The sequence below is a fragment of the Rattus rattus genome, chromosome 10 (genome assembly GCF_011064425.1).
Source record: "Rattus rattus isolate New Zealand chromosome 10, Rrattus_CSIRO_v1, whole genome shotgun sequence".
NCBI lineage: Eukaryota > Metazoa > Chordata > Mammalia > Rodentia > Muridae > Rattus > Rattus rattus.
The window spans coordinates 61341171-61363977 of NC_046163.1; the positions used below are offsets into that span (position 1 = coordinate 61341171).

The following is a 22807-nucleotide window of genomic DNA, read 5'->3' on the forward strand; positions in this document are numbered from 1 at the left end:
GTTCTTACTAAGACATTGATACGTACCGACTAAGCAATGTGTAATAATGTGTGGAGAGGAAGAACAAAACCAACCAGCCGGAGTGTAGAATAATCAGAATTCAGTTTTTCTAGTCTGTGTTTTAAGAGGCAGAGAATGTTTGAACTGGAACTTGCACTGCTGCTGAGAATTGGTATAAAATTGGGATCTCCTTTCTCTCCCTCGCTATCTGAGATATCAGATCTAAGAGGGGCCTCTGCTCTAAGGGGCAGGGGGTACCAGTGAAGGGAGTTTTCAACAAGTTGAAGCCAAAAGAATGTCACTATGACTATTTGCCCAGCTGAAACCATTACGCTGAACCCTCACTCCTAGTCGCTCTGGCCACCGGACAGCCATGCCATCGGCAGTTCCCCACCACCTCCTGTACGCCCTTCCAGGCAGCTGCTGGGTAACAAGCCAGCTTTAAGCATAACTGAATTTCTCCTGTCAGCTGGACGGTGACATTTAGAGCCCTGTGGTTCCACATGGAATCTGCATCTTGCAATGCTTAGGGCTCAATTCCTCGAGGCCCCATTCTGCCGTAGACAGGCAGTGGCAGCTCCTGCAGCTACGACCGGTGCCCCAGGGCCCACCCTCAGCAGCACGGCCACATGTCTCTTCCAGCCAGGCTGACCCACTCAAGCCCCGGGCCTCTCGGTTCACTTCTCTGTTTCCACTGTTAAGTGAGGAAGCAGGGAAGGCTCTTGTCCAGGTCACACTTCATGGTCCCTCGTTTCTGGGAGGTCACCATATTGAGGGAACTTGGTACAGATACCTCCTGCCTCAGCCTCCCAAGAAGCTGGGTCTACGGCATGCACCACCACACCTGGCGTGTTTGCTTTTATTTAAACAAAGCTATGAAACATTTTTGCTAATAAATTTATTTATATTCAATTAAGAATATGTACTTGTTAGCTGGTCCAGAAACATATAGGAAAAAGGATTTGACATATGACTTGAAAGTTCAGACAAGGAAGAAAATTTTTATTAACTGCTTCCTTCAATTTGAGCAGAATCCTTTCCTTACTTTTTATCACAGATAAACTCCTAGACTAGCGGCCGACTATCCTAGACGTCAGTTACTTCGCTGGCATCTATGACTATAGAACCGGAGAAAGTGTTGGGCAGGCTGCAGTTGAGACATGGGTCCCATTCCACCTTGACCACCAGGAAGCCACTGGGTCCACCCACCCACGTGCGGCTCACTCACTTGGAACGTCGCAGAAGAAGCTGTCCTTCTGGAAGTTCCAGTCTACTTCTCTTCTCTCTCTCTCATGATGATCACCTGACCATCTGTCATCCCGGCGGCTGGAAGGGAAAAGCAGTCTGGCCTTTGATAAAGTTCTAGCCGCTTCAAGGAGACGGGCGGATTCTAACAGTGCAATCTTAAAGCAGGACTCCCTTCTGACCTGGGCCAGTTCCCCCTACTTAGCATCTGATACTAAGCGGACAGGATTCATGTGGGCAACACCAATTTCCCACGAAGGAAGAGAAGTCTCCCTTGCCTCGCAGTTCAGCAAGGCATTTCAGTGACAGCTGGGTGGCAGCTGGCCTGTCTTAGTTTGTCATTGGGCAGTATTTTATCTATGGGTCATAGAAAGTAAATGATTACCTTTTGGCTTGCTCTTCTGCATACTTATACGGATAGTTGGCCAACGTCGCTTTGTAGCCTGTGTTTTTCATCATGTTATTCCACGTGACCAGCCTCTGTCCTATTGCAGTCCCTCTTGGTTCAAAACCCTAAGACAAATAGTACATGTTCCCCTGAGAATATTTCATTACCCACTAAGTACAATTTTCTTACCAGCTTAGGAAAGCAACATCAATGTGATGTAGAGTTTTCAACGGGAAACATAGGCATTCCTCACGACTGCTGAGGTGACCTGTGCCAATGCAAGGCCTTTGGGATGATCATTGCCTCTTAGCTGTGACAAAGTCATAAGGTTCTCTAGTTACAAGTTTCAGGAAGTGGGAAAATGTATCAGAAACTTACCTGTGCCCAAGCACTTAGTTAAGTGCATAATTCTAACTATAGGAACTATGGTCAAATGAAATTGTGTTATGCACTGGTACGGAGTTTTACCACGAGCACATCTTTATCATGTTTGCCTCCCTATTCCACCCCCGAGTAGCATGGACTCAACAGGCCCTGTTATCTGTTATTTACACAGAAATGCCTGTAACTTCTGGGAAGTGGGCAGAGATACACAGTATTAAGATCTTCATAAAAATACTTTCTGAGTGTGTATACTATTCAACCTCCTTGATTAAACATGGGGCAGAGAAGTTGGATGTCCCCACTTCTTGTGGAGCTGAGGGTCCCTTGCCCTTACCTAAGAGCATAGGTCACACACACACCTTCACTTGCAGAATGAGAGCTATATTACGTGCTTACTGGTGGCTGCAGTAAGTTTTTGGAGAAATGAGCTGGTGTGGTGGCTCAGACCTGCTGAGGCAGGAGGATGACAAGTTGAAGGAGCTTTGGTATAAGACTCTATTTCAAACACAAAGAAGGAAAGAGGTGCTAATATACACATTGTGCATTTAAGTACTTAATTCAGGGAGACGGTCTCAGGCTTCACCCAAGTCAGGTCCTCCTTACCAGCAGTGGGTCAGAGAAGTCGGGGAGCTCTGGCACTAAGACTCCCACCAGGGCGCAGACCACGATGAGCAGCGTGCACAAGCCCAGGACCACCACAGGCCAGTCGGCCAGCAGGGCAGCATAACTACATGGCACAAAAGGAGCACAGAGAGGATGTCTGAGAAGCAGTGTGGAGGGAAGGCTACAGGGGATTAGGGTTAGATCCCCATATTTTAGACCAGCACAGGTATTTACCGATATGATAAGAGGTATTTATACACATTGAACATTTCAAGATCATTCTCCTTTTGTTTTACAGATAAAACAGAAGTTCTTTTAATAGAAAAAAAAGTCTATAAACAGGTTCACATAGTGAAATCTAAAAAAAAATAACCAAAGCAGACACTTCTTAGAGCCACTCTCTCTCCTCATAGAAAGAAGTGAATACAGATTATCAGCAGACTGAGTTCACAAGGGCAGGGCATTCACTTAATCAGTGGGGCATCAGTACCTAGAGCAGTACATAATCAGTGGGGCATCAGTACCTAGAACAGTACTTAATCAGTGGGGCATCAGTACCTAGAACAGTACTTAATCAGTGGGGCATCAGTACCTAGAACAGTACATAATCAGTGGGGCATCAGTACCTAGAACAGTACTTAATCAGTGGGGCATCAGTACCTAGACCAGTACTTAATCAGCAGAGCACCAATACCTAGAACAGTACTTAATCAGTGGAGCATCAGTACCCAGAACAGAACTTTGTAGGAGGGACCCAATTAATTTGCATTGACTAGTGGTCCACCACAGGCTGGCTCCAGTCTCTCCCTCCACTACCAACCCTCTCTCGCTGGCTTTCTTCACACACCGTCTCTCACTGTGGGGGCTACTTTCAATCCCTCTCGCACTGAGCATCGGCCCCCTCACTCTGCCAGCTGTGTTCACAGGTAGACACCGTGTCTGCCAGAACCCAGAGAAACAACCTTTTCTGAGTGTCACAGGTATACACTGTGTCTGCCAGAACCCGGAGAAACAACCTTTTCTGAGTGTCACAGGTATACACTGTGTCTGCCAGAATCCGGAGAAACAACCTTTTCTGAGTGTCACAGGTACAGACCGTGTCTGCCAGAACCCGGAGAAATAACCTTTTCTGAGTGTCACAGGTATACACTGTGTCTGCCAGAACCCGGAGAAACAACCTTTTCTGAGTGTCACAGGTACAGACCGCGTCTGCCAGAACCCGGAGAAACAACCTTTTCTGAGTGTCACAGGTATACACTGTGTCTGCCAGAACCCGGAGAAACAACCTTTTCTGAGTGTCACAGGTATACACTGTGTCTGCCAGAACCCGGAGAAACAACCTTTTCTGAGTGTCACAGGTACAGACTGTGTTTGCCAGAACCTGGAGAAACAACCTTTTCTGAGTGTCACAGGTATACACTGTGTCTGCCAGAACCCAGAGAAACAACCTTTTCTGAGTGTCACAGGTACAGACCGTGTCTGCCAGAACCCGGAGAAACAACCTTTTCTGAGTGGCAAAGTATATGTGGAGGATTCTAGCTGCTCCAATCTTTATCAGAAGAAGAAAAGCCCGAAACATACAGAGTGTGACCACTACCTTTCAACAAGGTCAGTCCTCTTGGCTACTGTGATGGTGAGGTCTAATTCACGGGGAAGAGCCTTCTTAAGTATGTATTTGTGAAGAATTTCTGTGAGAACATGCTAGTAGTTACAAGTAAAGCCAGGGTCTCTAAAGGAAACACTGCTGTACAGCTTTTTCAGTCTCTAAGCGGAGAGTCAGAGTACTGGCTTTGAAGTTCCACAGAACTGACTTGGGATTTTTCACTGCAAATTACCACCCTCATAAAGGAACTAAGCCACACCATAGCTGTGCCTTACGGAGCTTGGCCTGGCATTCCCCACGGCTGTTCTGCTGGAGCACCTTTGCACAGACAATCGCATGAGTAGCAGTCAGTACTTACTGCTCTGTTAGTGGCCCGCGTGCCGTGCACTGGCCATCCTGGGCTCACACGTCACAGTGCTGAAGTTTAGGCACTGATGGGCCAAGGAATCAGTTAGATCTGAAAGCCTGGGGTAATCTGGTTCTAGACTCTGCCTTTTAATAATGTGCTTCCATCTGTCTTTCCAACCAGAAGTGAAACCAGAGACGTGAGGAAGACGTAAACTTGCCAACCTCTGCTTCAACAACTCACACTTCAACATTTCTAGGGCTGGAGAGATGGCCCCGCTGTCAAGGGCTCCTCATGACTGAAAGACAAGAGTTCTGTCCCCAGTGCCCAGTCGTCTCTCCAGCTACCCTTGTCAAACCTTAGTCCAAGCACTTGGGAGACAGATGCAGGTGGATCTCTGTGAGTTCAAGACCAGCCTAGTCTACACAGCCAGGACTACACAGTAAGACCTTGTTTCAAGAAGAATAAAAATTCCTGCCCCAGTAGTAGTAATTTCTCTCTGCGAAACCACAGACATGCTCAGGACACTGAGGTGAGCATTATTGGCTTATTGCAAATTCCAGATTTAAGACTTCATTGAGAGAAGAGTTTGTCAGGCAAGAGGGAACTGCCTTTAAGAATAATTGTTGATGTAATGGGCTCACGTGAAGCCAATGAGCTGCCTGAGGCGTTCCACGTCCTCCCTGAGTGGTCGCACATCCTTCCACTCTCTTCCCCGTCCACCAGACGCAGACGTGGGACATCACGGGGTTGAAGCAATGATGCCCTTGGTGTCAGAGGCCCTTCTGAGACACCCTGCTCCTCACTTCACACTTTAAAAAGAACGCTTTACACGAGGCCTTTAGAATATCAGCCCTAAGAAGCGAGAATGGCTGCAGGCCTAAGCATTTATTCACTCTACGCTAAAGGGATCCATCCTACCTTCAAACGAGCCACAAGCTGTTCCCTCTAGCGTGTTATCAATGGAGGGCAGCGGCCTACATGGCTTAGTCTCCAACTGTGGCTCGATTTACCCACAGAACGGATGGCCTTGCTTCGTGTTCTTGAGAAACACACTTATACACGCACAGAAACCCTAAGGCCTCTTTCAGTAACTGCTTTCCTCTCCTTTGAGAACACATGGTTTTGATCTCACAGCCCTGCCACACGCAGTGCATGTGCACCGGGGACATGTGACATGTGGCAGGTTTCTGGTTGGGTCTTGGGCACATTCTTCCACATGCGTTTAACCTCACTGTGTCACAATTCCTTCCGCACACAGCCGATGTTCCCACGCTGGCCTCTCCTGCAGACAATGGTTCTGCACTGCCATCTTGAGTTGAGCATTGTGGGGAGATGCACAGCCCTCTAGACAAGTGCTTCTCCCAAACTACTGAAAGGGCCTCTGTGTCTTGTGCGGTCTAAGCCCAGCTATGGGCTCTACAGAGAACATATTTGTCTCATGTGTGATATGAAGTCCAGACAATGGTTATAATATCATGATTAAAAAAACCTATAAAACTGAGAGGAGTAAAGAAAATGTATAATGACTTATAAAACACACACAGACACACCTATAACATTTCACTTCTGACAGTAGAGTATGTTCCTGTTATTTTCTTTGAAAAGTCAACCACATGTGCGTCAGAAGAATTTTTAAAGGTCTGGCCTTTCACTACAAACTGGCCTGCGCATCAGTAACACTTACCTTGTGCTCACCTGCTCTAACTGGGAGGTGTTTATATAGGAACACAGCACAACTGTGACTTCAGTCCTTTTCTGTAACACTTGGGTTAGGCAGGAAGTAACCTGGGGAATGGCTGCGGGGAGCTTTTCCTGAGGAGAGGGCCTATAGTTCTATCCTGCTCGCCACTGTATAAAGTTCATGTCATCGGGCTGAAATCCTCTTAGAAACAGGGTCCCTTACATGAATCCATGCACCATGACTGTGCAGGATGGCCCCCTGGCTGAAGATGACACTGCTGTGCTAGACTGCTGTCCAGTAGGGAGACCCTTGAATACGCTTACAGAGGCCCAACTGCATTGCCAGGCTGACTCTGGACACCGACCTGGAGCAACTGTTAGTGAGTCTTGCAGAACCTCCTCTGCACAGGTAACGTCATAGAAGGGCACACTCTGAACTGGCCACTCAGTCTCCATAGTGAATTATCTGCTCCTCCCCTGGCTTACCCTTTGTGGCCTCTCTAGGAACCTTTTTCTCTTTCCACAAACTTCCCTGAAGGGTGTGACTTGACTGGGGTTCCTCTCCTGGCCAGCCCTCCCACCTTAGTCCCTAGTAGACTTTACTCTGCTGACTTCTTGGTTTCCAAACCCTATGGATCTGAGTAAACAGTAAGATCTTGTGTTCACTCTTCTTTTCTAAGGAATCCTTCCTCCCATAGCCGATTGTTTTCCCCAATAATCCTTCCAATTTGCCTTGTCATTTAAGGACAGGCATTTCAAAATGCTCAGAATGGTTCTAGTGGCATCAATTGTCAATCTAATGGGAAGAATGACTCAGATTCGAAAAAATTCACACACACAAAAATAGGACAAACAACTCCTTTTGTGAGATATCAATTCATCTCTAATAGTAAACCAAATGGTAAGGATGCAAGGCATTGTGGGAATGCAAAGATTGGCTCAAGGAATTTATAACTAAAGTGTAGACACTCAAATGGGCACAGATACCCACAAAAGCAGGCAAAGGAGGGGCTAGAAGAACAGAAGCAACGATTTGCCAGTGGAAAAACAGGAGGCCATTTCTAGGTGAGGTGGGACTGGAGAATCAATCGGGAAGCTGTGCTGAGTACGCTGTATTGATAGGTTGATATGCTAAAAGACGGTATTAAGTTTTTAAAAACCAATTTGGTAGCAGATGAAACCCAAGTCTTTTCAAAATGTTAAACCTTTCGTTGGCTGAGAACATCATTATTTCCAGATAAGTGAGGCTCTCTTTGTTACTATGGCATGTTTGTGTGTATATCTTTCCCGTCTCTGTTTCTCTCTCTTGCAGGAAGGGGTAAAACTGGAAGAACTAGGTCATGTATGGAAGAACTAGGTCAAGTATGGAAGAACTAGGTCATTCATATACAGCATAACAGAATATGATTAGGCCTGAGAAGGAAGGAACTTATGACACATGCTGGAATATGAATGCCATGCTAAACAGAGTCAGTCATGGTGGACAAGAGTTGGTGACTCTCCTCAAATTTAGAAACAACAAAGTACAATCATGGTTGCCAAGACTGTGGCAGTGGAAGGAAACGAGAACAAAGTGATTATCTAGCATTTCAGTTTTATAAGACGAAAATATGAATATACACATATATAAAATATCATAAAATTGTGCTCTTCAAAATGGTTTAAAACTAGGGCTGGGGAAATGGCTCAGTGCATAAAGTGCTTGCTGTGCACCGAGCCTGGAACCTCGACAGCCAGTAAAGCCAGGTACTGGGGCCTGAAACAGGATCCTGGCAACTGCTTCCTGGCTGAAACCACAAGTTCTAGGGTCAGTGAGAGGCTCTGTCTCAAAACCAGGTGGACAATACTAGGGACACTCCAGAAGAGACCCAGAGTTAACATGCAGATGCTCTTGGTTCACGACTGATGCTCTAACATCTGCTGGCCCTGGTCCCAGTTCCTATAACACAGACACAAAGGAAAGCTAAAGTGTAATTTATAGATTGCATTTTGCCAAGTTTTAAGTATTATTTCAAACAGGAGAGTTTGCTACTGAGAATTTTACTAAAGACAGTGAGCACTCCCCTTGGGATGCAGAGTTTTACTCTAAACCAGCAGTTCTCAACCTTCCTAATTCTGTGACCCTTTAATACAGTTCTTCATGTTATGGTGAGCCCCAACAATAAAATTATTTTGTTGCTACTTCATAACTGTAAATTTGGTACTGTTATGAATTATACTGTAAGTATCTGATGTGTAAAGTTCTGATATGTGACCCCTGTGAAAGGGTCGTTTGACACCTAGCGGGGTCACAACCTTCAGGTTGAGAGCTGATATCTGGACAGTGAGTGTTCTCCTTGAGAGGGTCGGATTGTTGTCTGCTTAAGCTCCTGTGGCAGATGAATCTTACCGGCCACTTCAAATTTCTTAATGCAATGGTACTGTACCTAGAACGGCATTGTATGAGACAGGACCACGTGCCTAGGATCACGTTTTCTAAAAGGGTAGGACTGTGAGCCTAGAACCACACTGTACAAGGGGAACAGAACCATGTACTTAGAACCACACTGTACAGGAGAATAGGACCACATCTTTGTTTTCAGGAATTCTATCTACTGTAGTTGTTTAGGATTCGACAGCTCAAAGTGCAAACAGCTCTTCTAGGGGACCCAGGTTCTATTCCTCCCACCTGTGTCTTAGCACTGCCTGGAACAGTAGCTTCAGATCTGACCCCCTGGCCCTCACAGGTACCCATACTCAGTGCACATACCCCATACATACATACGTACATACTACATACATACATACACAATACCTTTACCTTAATACAGTTACAATTTATTTTTTAAAAGAAAAACATCTAATGTAGTTGAAATAAACTACTATGCATTCAAGTCACACTAGTTGACAAAATGGCAGATACTGTTACTCGAAAAAATAAGATAATGAAGGTTTGTGTGCCTCTTCCCCCTCCACTGGGGAAAAAAGAAGCCAACTTAACTAGGAAAAAATGCAAAACAGCTAGACAAATGCAGAGCCCAAGAGAATTTAAATGATAAGAAATCTACCTTAAGACTGAAAAGCACTTTTGTAGACATGGGGTCTGAAAGAAGACAATGCACGAGAAATGCATTTTTCTTCATAAAAACATTCGTGAAGATGGTGGCAAGAACAAAATGTAGAAAGCAGAGAGATGGGGACACAGAGACGTTATTATCAACAAGAGGACTTAAATTACCTTCTCGGGAACCTGAAAGGTCTGGACGGCCTGGAAAGGGAAAAGCAAAGAAATAATTGTCAGAAACAAAGCTACTTAGTGTAAGAAGCTTCCCCCTGTCAATGCTAGACTTAGTACTACCCCCCACACTAACCCTGGGCTTAGTAACCCCCCCCACACTAACCCTGGGCTGCTTAGTACCCCCCCCACACCAACACTGGGCTTAGTAATACTCCCCCCCACGCGCTCATACACACCAACACTGGGCTCAGCTCCCCTCCCTTGAAGACTCTCAGGAGGGTTACTAGAGATGGCTCTGGGCATGTCAAACACCTGTGGAGAAACTGAACCCCTACTGCAGGGCCTTTGTACTCCAAAAGACATGTTCAAGTGGCCAAGCAGTGGTGGCATATTTGAGGACTCCTGATAGAATCACAGCAGTACCCAAAAGTGAGTTCAGAACCCACACCCAGCAGAGTTGGTCCTCTCTCTGACAGGAGTCCTGTCCCTAAGCTCCAGTGCAAGCAGCCTCCTCCCATCCCCCAACTTGACATCAATACCTCCTTGTGCTAGAAATGCTGTTTCCTCTTTGAGACAGCAACTCACTCCCTAGTCTTCAACTTCTTCCTACTAACCTTCCCCATCACTTTAACAAGGATGGGCTTGTGTTTCAAATCACCACCTCCTCACAGTGTCTGTAACTATTCCCTGTAATCATGGTGCCGTGCCACATAAATACACAACATCAAGCTTGCTAACGATAATTACAGACCCAGCCTCAACTTCTGAACTCTTTATCCCTACCAGATTCATTCATTTCTCGTTTGCTGGCCCATGGAAACCTTTTTAATAAATATTTGGTGAACAAACAACGCCCACTATTCACGTTTCACTGCTTTAGAGCACAGCGGTTCTCAGTACGGCCTGAAAACCACAGGGAGTTCCCGAAGCCCTTTCATGAGGTCTCCTAGCGTCCAAATACGTTATCTATGGAGGACAGATTTTCTTCATATACCTCAACCAAACAGGCTGCCACACGCTGCCTACAATCAGACCCCGGTTCTGATGAGCACACATCAGAGAGACTCATAAGAAAAGAGGAGGGATATTCCCATCCCAGGCTGTGTTGTTGAAGTGCTTTCCATGAAAACAGTACTTACACTAATATAGAGTGGGCTCATTATATACAGCTGTTTTCAGTACTGGAGATTGAACACACAGCCTCACACATATGAAGTATGTATACCAACAGAGTTATCGAAGACCCTCCTTTTAAAACTTTTGAGCGGACTTCACCAAGTTGATTTGGCTTGTGCTGACCTCATTCTGCAGCTCAGGAGCACTTGGAATATGCCACCCTCTCAACGTAGCCTCTGGAGTTGCTGGCATTACAGGTTTGCCTCACAGACCTAGCTTGCTGCAATACTACTACTACTGCTACTGCTACTGCTACTGCTACTGCTACTGCTACTGCTACTGCTACTGCTACTGCTACTGCTACTGCTACTGCTACTGCTACTACTATAACACTACTACTATTACTACTGCTACTGCTGCTGCTGCTGCTGCTGCTACTACACTACTACTACTACTACTACTACTACTACTACTACTACTACTGCTACTACTACTACAACACTACTACTACAACACTACTACTACTACCACCATCACCACCACCACCACTACCACTTCTTCTTCTTCTCCTCCTCCTCCTCCCTCTCCTCCTCCTCCCCCTCCTCCTCCTCCTCTTCCTTCTCCTCCTCCTTCTTCTTCTTCTTATTATTATTTAACTTAAATTTTCTCAGGTTCAATTCCAATAAGATAAATTTTAGCTATCTTGAATAAAACAAAACCCCTTTCCATTTTGTGTAAAGGGGCCACAGGACTAAAGTTTGAGAATGACTTTGTCAAGACAGACAGGCGTGTGACTATCTGGCGACCCAATGCCCACACTTCCTAGGTTCAGATGCTCCTGATGTGATATCTGCTGCAATGGAGCACACAGAGGACAACAACAACCTGCAATGCTGCCTCCAATCCTCCCACGCCTGCTCTGACTGCTCCCCCAGGTCAAAACCCACTCAGATTCCTTGAGAAGGATTTTCTTTTGTATCTACAGTTTCATTTGTCACTGAATTTCTTAAAACGTATTAATCTAATGCTCAGCAAAGTCATGAATGAGACAGACTCCATGGTGCTTATACTGTAGAGTGCTCTGAATGTGAAGCTGTTTCTACACAACGCGTGTGCTCTGCAATTCATGCTTTAGTCACACATCACTAAGACGGTCACAATGGAGAAGCCAGAACGAGTGCTGAGACCAGAGGTCTCGGACCGGCTCTTTGAGAGATGCACTCCGAGTGCCCCAGCCCCAGCTTCAGAGACAAGCTCTGGTCGCTGGCTTGGTCGCTGGCACTCTCAGCCTACGAGCTGTGTGGATAATTTGCCCTCAATTCTTTCCTCCCTCCAGCTCCTCCCATGCTTCTTCCCACTCTCAAATCAAAGCCTCTTTTCCTTTCATTATTACTGATATAAATACACCCTGTTGTGTCCACTTCTGTTGTTAGCGTGTATGTGGCTTCAAGGCTGTGACCATCCGGTCCGAGAACTCCTATCTGGAGAGGCCAATTCACCCTTCAACAGTCATCAGTGATGCATAGTTCTTTGTCTGTGGGCGTGGGGAGGCTGCAAAATGTCCTGCTTCCACATCTACACATCCACTGACACTGCCATTGTTCCAGCCCTTTCTCAGAAGCTGGCTAATCTATTGCTGCCTGTGCTGTGGCTGTGTGTTCGTGGACCCATGAGAGAAGGAAATCCAGAGGGACAACTGTAAAATATTTGTCTCTACAGAAGAAAAGGAGTTTCTTTTCTTTTGAGAGATGTGGATTCAAAGTCTATTCCTAGTAAGAACAATGCAGAAGAGGCTTATGCTTTATAATAAGACAATATTCACAGCATTTCGAAGACTGGTTAACCATATACTATTTCTCTGAATGTAGAAACTATCTGTAAGCTCTCTAAGTCTACATGTCTAGAGGACAAACGTCTGCAGTCCCATTTCTATACCTCAGGGTAATACACAGCCCCTTTGTAGATATAACTCAGTACTTGTTAGGTCAGTACGTGACCACTCTGCTTGTGTTCAAGGATGTAAATTTTGACCACTAGGAATGAAAACAGTGAGAAGCAAGGGGGTGGGGGGCAAACACCAATGGGTTTGTAGGTACATTTAATTTCTCTCTGTCTGTCTGTCCCCCCATACATACTCAGTGTCAGAGTACCAGGGGGGCACAAACACCAATGGGTTTGTGGGTACATTTGATTTCTGTCTGTCTGTCTGCCCCGATTCCACCCTTAGTGTCAGGGTACCAGGCTACTTTATATTTTCCTAAACTTTTTCCTTTGGTTTATGTCTCTGCTTCCTATAACAGGGGCTCTAGATTCAGCATCTCAGGAACCCTTACTTGGATGGTTAAATTAAAAAAATTCTTCTTTAAAAAAGCATGCTATATGCACTCTGTGAACATGGAAGTGTGCGTTAAGCACATGTATGCAGCTGGCACCCCTCCATATAAACCACATGAGGGGATGCTGTCCTCTCTCTGGTTTAGGACTCGGGATACTTATAAATATCCTGAGGATTCTGGCTGTAATGGCCATCCGTGCTTTGGCTGCCCCCCCAAACCTTTTATCTTTATTTCTCCATGCCTAATTCAATAATAATTTTTCTTAATAGCAACTGTCGTTATCTAATTTTCCTAAGGCAGTAATTTTCTTCTTCTTCTTACACACACACACACACACACACACACACACACACACACACACACACACAGAGACAGAGACAGAAAGACAGAGAGCTTTTTTCGTTCCTATACACAAATGGAGTGTTTTTTTTTTTTTTTTACTTAGAAGTCATATTACAAAGACAAGACTACCTAGCTCCCATCAGTTTGGTAAACACTAGTGCCATGTGCTGGGAGGGGATCAGTGCATTTGGAAGAGAGCCCAGCTCCCCCACTCACTGCCCAGTATTGCTGGGGGTTGCACACAGAGGGATGGGTGAGCTGGCAGAGCTAGCATGGGGCACAGCTTAGAAGCAAAGCATCCTTTCCACAAAAATGCTCATTCCTGGAGAAATCAAGATATGCATTAATTTCTTTTGAATAAATCTGTAGGAGGATCCATGATTTTCAAATGTTAATTATATTTTTAATTTTAACAATATCGATATAATTCACATGCCACATATATATCCACTTAAAGTAATATATATGTGCATGTATGTATTTTCTTTTAACATTTTCATAGAGCTGAGTAACCAAAGCCACAAGTACACCCGACACTTAAGATATCGAGCCACAGAGCAGCATGAATGGAGCTGTTACTGAGCTCTGAGGAGAACGTATTCTACACACAGAGACTACAGCACTGAGGAGAACGTATTCTACACGCAGAGACTACAGCACTGAGGAGAACGTATTCTACACACAGAGACTACAGCACTGAGCGGGCATATTCTACACGCAGAGACTACAGCACTGAGGAGAACGTATTCTACACACAGAGACTACAGCACTGAGCGGGCATATTCTACACGCAGAGACTACAGCACTGAGGAGAACGTATTCTACACACAGAGACTACAGCACTGAGGAGAACGTATTCTACACGCAGAGACTACAGCACTGAGGAGAACGTATTCTACACGCAGAGACTACAGCACTGAGGAGAACGTATTCTACACACAGAGACTACAGCACTGAGGAGAACGTATTCTACACACAGAGACTACAGCACTGAGGAGAACGTATTCTACACACAGAGACTACAGCACTGAGCGGGCATATTCTACACACAGAGACTACAGCACTGAGCGGACATATTCTACACGCAGAGACTACGGCACTGAGCGGACATATTCTACACGCAGAGACTACTACAGCACTGAACGGACATATTCTACACGCAGAGACTACAGCACTGAGCGGACATATTCTACACGCAGAGACTACAGCACTGAGGAGAACGTATTCTACACACAGAGACTACAGCACTGAGCGTATTCTACACGCAGAGACTACAGCACTGAGGAGAACGTATTCTACACACAGAGACTACAGCACTGAGCGGGCATATTATACACATCTAGATGTGTATAAGAGACAGATTCTACACACAGAGACTACAGCACTGAGGAGAACGTATTCTACACACAGAGACTACAGCACTGAGGAGAACGTATTCTACACACAGAGACTACAGCACTGAGGAGAACGTATTCTACACACAGAGACTACAGCACTGAGCGGGCATATTCTACACACAGAGACTACAGCACTGAGCGGACATATTCTACACGCAGAGACTACGGCACTGAGCGGACATATTCTACACGCAGAGACTACTACAGCACTGAACGGACATATTCTGCACGCAGAGACTACAGCACTGAGCGGACATATTCTACACGCAGAGACTACAGCACTGAGGAGAACGTATTCTACACACAGAGACTACAGCACTGAGCGGGCATATTCTACACGCAGAGACTACAGCACTGAGGAGAACGTATTCTACACACAGAGACTACAGCACTGAGCGGGCATATTCTACACGCAGAGACTACAGCACTGAGGAGAACGTATTCTACACAGAGACTACAGCACTGAGGAGAACGTGTTCTGCACGCAGAGACTACAGCACTGAGGAGAATGTATTCTGCACACGGAGACTACAGCACTGAGGAGAACGATTCTACACGCAGAGACTACAGCACTGAGGAGAACGTATTCTACACACAGAGACTACAGCACTGAGGAGAACGTATTCTACACACAGAGACTACAGCACTGAGGAGAACGTATTCTACACGCAGAGACTACAGCACTGAGGAGAACGTATTCTACACACAGAGACTACAGCACTGAGGAGAACGTATTCTACACACAGAGACTACAGCACTGAGGAGAACGTATTCTACACACAGAGACTACAGCACTGAGCGGGCATATTCTACACACAGAGACTACAGCACTGAGAGGACATATTCTACACACAGAGACTACGGCACTGAGGAGAACGTATTCTACACACAGAGACTACAGCACTGAGCGGGCATATTCTACACACAGAGACTACAGCACTGAGCGGACATATTCTACACACAGAGACTACAGCACTGAGAGGACATATTCTACACACAGAGACTACGGCACTGAGCGGACATATTCTACACGCAGAGACCCTGGCACTAAGCGGACATATTCTACACACAGAGACTACAGCACTGAGCGGGCATATTCTACACACAGAGACTACAGCACTGAGCGGACATATTCTACACGCAGAGACTACAGCACTGAGCGGACATATTCTACACACAGAGACTACGGCACTGAGCGGACATATTCTACACGCAGAGACCCTGGCACTAAGCGGACATATTCTACACACAGAGACTATAGCACTGAGCGGACATATTCTACACGCAGAGACTACAGCACTGAGCGGACATATTCTACACGCAGAGACTACGGCACTGAGCGGACATATTCTACACGCAGAGACTACTACAGCACTGAGCAGACATATTCTACACGCAGAGACTACAGCACTGAGCGGACATATTCTACACGCAGAGACTACAGCACTGAGCGGACATATTCTACACGCAGAGACTACAGCACTGAGCGGACATATTCTACACGCAGAGACTACAGCACTGAGCGGACATATTCTACACGCAGAGACTACAGCACTGAGCGGACATATTCTACACGCAGAGACTACGGCACTGAGAGGACATATTCTATACACAAGACTACAGCACTGAGGAGAACGTATTCTACACACAGAGACTACAGCACTGAGCGGACATATTCTACACACAGAGACTACGGCACTGAGCGGACATATTCTACACGCAGAGACCCTGGCACTAAGCGGACATATTCTACACGCAGAGACTACAGCACTGAGCGGACATATTCTACACGCAGAGACTACAGCACTGAGCGGACATATTCTACACGCAGAGACTACAGCACTGAGCGGACATATTCTACACGCAGAGACCCTGGCACTAAGCGGACATATTCTACACACAGAGACTACAGGACATATTCTACACGCAGAGACTACAGCACTGAGCGGACATATTCTACACGCAGAGACTACGGCACTGAGCGGACATATTCTACACGCAGAGACTACTACAGCACTGTGACGGCGTAACAACACACAGAGACTACAGCACTGAGCGGACATATTCTACACGCAGAGACTACAGCACTGAGCGGACATATTCTACACGCAGAGACTACAGCACTGAGCGGACATATTCTACACGCAGAGACTACAGCACTGAGCGGACATATTCTACACGCAGAGACTACAGCACTGAGCGGACATATTCTATACACAAGAACATATTCTATACACAAGACTACAGCACTGAGGAGAACGTATTCTACACACAGAGACTACAGCACTGAGCGGACATATTCTACACACAGAGACTACGGCACTGAGCGGACATATTCTACACGCAGAGACCCTGGCACTAAGCGGACATATTCTACACGCAGAGACTACAGCACTGAGCGGACATATTCTACACGCAGAGACTACAGCACTGAGAGGACATATTCTACACGCAGAGACTACGGCACTGAGCGGACATATTCTACACGCAGAGACTACTACAGCACTGAGCAGACATATTCTACACGCAGAGACTACAGCACTGAGCGGACATATTCTACACGCAGAGACTACAGCACTGAGCGGACATATTCTACACGCAGAGACTACAGCACTGAGCGGACATATTCTACACGCAGAGACTACAGCACTGAGCGGACATATTCTACACACAGAGACTACAGCACTGAGCGGACATATTCTACACGCAGAGACTACGGCACTGAGAGGACATATTCTATACACAAGACTACAGCACTGAGGAGAACGTATTCTACACACAGAGACTACAGCACTGAGCGGACATATTCTACACACAGAGACTACGGCACTGAGCGGACATATTCTACACGCAGAGACCCTGGCACTAAGCGGACATATTCTACACGCAGAGACTACAGCACTGAGCGGACATATTCTACACGCAGAGACTACAGCACTGAGCGGACATATTCTACACGCAGAGACTACAGCACTGAGCGGACATATTCTACACGCAGAGACCCTGGCACTAAGCGGACATATTCTACACACAGAGACTATAGCACTGAGCGGACATATTCTACACGCAGAGACTACAGCACTGAGCGGACATATTCTACACGCAGAGACTACGGCACTGAGCGGACATATTCTACACGCAGAGACTACTACAGCACTGAGCAGACATATTCTACACGCAGAGACTACAGCACTGAGCGGACATATTCTACACGCAGAGACTACAGCACTGAGCGGACATATTCTACACGCAGAGACTACAGCACTGAGCGGACATATTCTACACGCAGAGACTACAGCACTGAGCGGACATATTCTACACGCAGAGACTACAGCACTGAGCGGACATATTCTACACGCAGAGACTACGGCACTGAGAGGACATATTCTATACACAAGACTACAGCACTGAGGAGAACGTATTCTACACACAGAGACTACAGCACTGAGCGGACATATTCTACACACAGAGACTACGGCACTGAGCGGACATATTCTACATGCAGAGACCCTGGCACTAAGCGGACATATTCTACACGCAGAGACTACAGCACTGAGCGGACATATTCTACACGCAGAGACTACAGCACTGAGCGGACATATTCTACACGCAGAGACTACAGCACTGAGCGGACATATTCTACACGCAGAGACCCTGGCACTAAGCGGACATATTCTACACACAGAGACTATAGCACTGAGCGGACATATTCTACACGCAGAGACTACAGCACTGAGCGGACATATTCTACACGCAGAGCACTGAGCGGACATATTCTACACGCAGAGACTACAGCACTGAGCGGACATATTCTACACACAGAGACTATAGCACTGAGCGGACATATTCTACACGCAGAGACTACAGCACTGAGCGGACATATTCTACACGCAGAGACTACAGCACTGAGCGGACATATTCTACACGCAGAGACTACAGCACTGAGCGGACATATTCTACACGCAGAGACTACAGCACTGAGCGGACATATTCTACACACAGAGACTACGGCACTGAGCGGACATATTCTACACGCAGAGACTACAGCACTGAGCGGACATATTCTACACGCAGAGACTACAGCACTGAGCGGACATATTCTACACGCAGAGACTACAGCACTGAGCGGACATATTCTACACACAGAGACTACGGCACTGAGCGGACATATTCTACACACAGAGACTGTGGCGCTGAGCAGAGACATCAACCAGTGCGTGCCACACCTGCCTCACACATGTCTTCAGGACGCCTCAAAACTGCACGAGTTAAGAGATGCTGCTGTCCTTAGAGCAAACATGGTCCAGAGAGCTACAATTCTGGCCTACTTCACAGTAAGAATTCCAGAACAGTGGGATTTTACGGACTACATTTGGGCCGTAAAACACAGAAACATGGGGTTGGGGATTTAGCTCAGTGGTAGTGCGCTTGCCTAGGAAGCGCAAGGCCCTGGGTTCGGTCCCCAACTCCGAAAAAAAGAACCAAAAAAAAAAAAACCAAAAAAAAAAAACAAAAAAAAAACCACAGAAACATTCTTTCCTCCTCTCAACCCCATCACTTTGTTTCTAAGCTGAAAGACTGTTGTGGATCTCTGACCGCTTCACTCCCTGGGGAGAGGGAGCATTCTCTCTGCTTGAGTGCAGACTTCATTTTACTTCAAATATGTAGAGCCTGCCAACATCAGCTGAAGAGAAAAATTGAGGTTACCACAAAGATCCTCCCTCCTAGAGAAACATTAGGTTCTTTTGAGGTTTCTGTACTAACAGGCAAGGTGAGCAGATGTTAGAAACATTGCCCCACCACACAGGTAAAACCGCTGAGGGCGTCACTCTGCAGGGCTGCTCTCTCTGCCGCTCCTCAAGCTGATCCTGTGGAAAGAGGTCACGTGAAGGAAGTCTAAGTCTGAGAGTGTCTCCTATGTCCATCACAGCGTTCACAACTGCCCTTCCAGTGCTAATCAGCAGACAGGACACACACACACACACACACACACACACACACACACACACACACACACACACACACACATCTGTTTTGGGGTTAATTTTACTATCATATGCCTGCTTCCAGACAATCAAACTATCCAACCCGAAAAACAGCAGCCTTCAGCGGCAACATCTGCACATTCTTCAGTTGGATTAGCCTTTTCCTTGCAGAGAAAAGGCCTCAGGACAGATGGCACTAGACACTGTGGCGTGGTTCTTGACAGTTCCCTAGCCAGAGACTCACTGCGGTGCCAAACAGGCTTTTCAAAAGCACCTACAACTGGAGCAGCCATAATTAGCAGTGGTCATCAGCGCCTCATGCTAAGGTAGGGCAACAGTGCTAGAAAGCTTGGTTCCTGTCCTCTGATGGCCAGGGAGTGCCCGGTGCATGGATGAGCTCAAGGTGACAACCAGTCAGTGGAAGGACAGGGAGGTGACTGGAACTTTCAAAGAAGGTGACAGTAAAAGAAGTGAAGCAGCAGCAAAGCTCACAGGAGATTGGGGCCAGGGGAAGCAGTGCGGGCTTTAGGCTTGCTGCCCTCGACTGACTTCTTTCCATATTTTCGGAAGGAGGAGGGGCCGTAGGACAAAGGCGTGAAGATGTGATATAAACAACACCCGTCTCCACTGGGGACACATTCTAACCAGTTCCTAGCATTTGGGAAGACCAAACCTACGGAAGGTGGCCTTGGGTGTTTCTGAGCTCTATGGCGGTCTCCCCAGGAAAGCCAGCAAGTGATCAAGCAGCACGTTGGGTCTCAGCGGCAGCACCATAGGGTGCAGTGGTGTCGCTGTAAGAGGACACTGGGCAGGTGCTGCTGTGGCGGGAGAGGGAATCTGAGAAGAGGAGCCCATACTTTGATGAGCACTCTTTCAAAGATTTCCAACAAAAACAAAGCTATTCTTCACCATTAAGCGTTTCCATGAATCATCGCTGGCACACGGCTACATCTGAGGATGAAACAGATACCCGGAGACAAGCTAAGCCTGCTCTCCAGCGCATTTTTCACGCACCACAGATGAATGTTTACGGTCTGTGTCAAGTGACTCGAGGGATGACAGAAACCACAACCATATGTGTAATGCATTTTCTGAATGCTTACGAGATGCAGATTAAAAATGCTGCCTATCTTGATATCTAGAAGTAACCAGACAGATGATAGGCTACTACACAAAATAAACCAAGAGGTGAGGAGAAAGTAGGAGTGGAGATTAATATCTAAGGAGTACCTGATAACACCGTATGCTTCCTAAATATTAAAAAAAGTAAATTTACCGTCTGCTTAATAAATATTTCAAATATGAGGACCCTATGTATAAGAGAATAGTAACATGAGAAGATATTTGAGAAGAGTAGGGGTTCACCCAAACTTCATGAAAACATCCCTGCATTATTCATGACTTGGGGGTCAGCATGGCTAACAGCAGCTTTCTGAATCACTGATCATTATGCTACCACTGTTCTTTAGGAAATGCTCTCAAGCATGGGTGAGTGACATAGATGACTCATGACGAAATGGATACAAAGCTTAGTTTCAGTGACACTTGCTAACAGCTGAATATAAAAACTAATGGGGGCCAGGGGTGGGCCTCACTGGCAGAGCACTTGGTGAGCATGTACAGACCCTGGGGTGATTCTCCGTATTGTTAAAGAGATGGCACAACTCCCACAAGCCCAGTTGGCATGAGGCCTTTAAGACTGTAAGGAACCTCAAGAGCCACCCATTCAAAGGAGAAAAAGGTCGTAAGCCACAGTCATTAGTAGGAGAGCCATGTCTATAATCCACACCCAGCCCTGGAAAAGAGAAGCTGCACACTAGGGCATTAGTGCTTGGTGGCTGAGAATGAACAGGAGGGCAGAGTGGGAAAAGCTTTTTCAGGAGCAACTGTTCCAGTGGACAAGAGGGTGTGTGCAGGATGCTCACTGAGGTCCGGGGTGAGTGCCAATCTCACAGCAAGGACGCTTAAATGAATGATGGTATGCCCATGCCATGGGACACTGCACAGAATAAATGTACGCACGCACGCACGCACGCTGACATGGGTAGAGCTACAAACATACAGAAGCATTTATGAACTGGGAAAGGAACAACTAAACTAGTTTACCACAGGGACACAGGAGGATGAGAAGAGGACCAGGAGCGGCCTCTACCTTGTATGTTTTCACTTTTCCAAGACTATCATGTAGACCATGTAGACTAAAAGAAGCCGTGTCATACCCCAGTAAGAGGCAGTGTCATACCCCAATAAGAAGCTTTCGAAGAACTTAAAATTGATTGAATTAAAAGGAACTACACTTAATTCTATTTAAGTCAAATGTTTACAAACTTAAACTAGGTCTTACCGAGCATTCTTCCCATTGTTGAGATCGGCTGTGTGATTGGGCTCATTCAGTCATTATAAATACTCCAGTCTCCATGCTGGATTGGTACAATGGGTCCTCGAGCACAGCCTGCATGGGCAAGGTACCAGGAAACCGTGACCTGCAGGCAAGCCCAGGGAGACCAACACAAGAAAGTACTCCCAATTGAAAGGCACACGCAAAGCAAATGAGGGGAGAGAGTACCCACTGTGTACTCTAAAAGGCACCTCCTAGGACTTGAGCCAAGAAGCAGAACTTGTACTGGCTGCTCTGGAAAGAGTTCAGCAGGTGGACAGGAGGCAAGCACAGAAGCAATGCTGTCCCGTCCATGCTCTGGACACTCTTGAAGCAGTGTGCACACGGCCACCACGGCCATGAATGGGGAGGAGGGATAAAGACTAGAGTCTGGGGTGTTGAGAGACAAAGGTGGGGACAGGAACAGTAAGTCGCTCAAGCTCCTGAAGCAAGAACTGATCCAGTAGAAGCAGGCGCTCTGCAGGACTGATCTGATAGTCCTGGGCAGGCTAAACGTGAGAAGAGAAACGCTAGCGACAAGAGGCCTGGCTTGGGAGGTGTTTTAGAGAGGGAGCTTGGTATAAAATGGTAACCAAAAAATGTACAACAATTTAACTTCACAACTGAGGAAGCCTCTCACAAATCTTTGTAAACATGGAATCAAGATTACAAGTATTAGCTGCCCCAAGTGTATATGGCGTTACAGAAAAATGGATATTCGGGTTAAACACAAGTTTGCACTTGGTAGGACTACTGTTAAATTTCCAAACCCGCCACCATCGGAT

General features: G+C 46.4%; 1 protein-coding gene across 4 annotated transcripts in view; it reads right to left on the reverse strand.

Annotated features, from left to right (window-relative positions):
- The window catches only part of Disp1 (dispatched RND transporter family member 1), a 133633-nt gene that overhangs the window by 11571 nt on the left and 99255 nt on the right, over positions 1-22807 (reverse strand). For all 4 annotated transcript variants that reach the window (XM_032914932.1, XM_032914934.1, XM_032914930.1 and 1 more), the window contains 4 exons: positions 9470-9499; positions 2621-2744; positions 1631-1758; positions 1229-1326 (listed from right to left, as the gene is read on the reverse strand). In XM_032914932.1, the coding sequence (XP_032770823.1) occupies positions 1229-1326; positions 1631-1758; positions 2621-2744; positions 9470-9499 (380 nt within the window). The remainder of the gene's footprint in view (positions 1-1228; positions 1327-1630; positions 1759-2620; positions 2745-9469; positions 9500-22807) is intronic.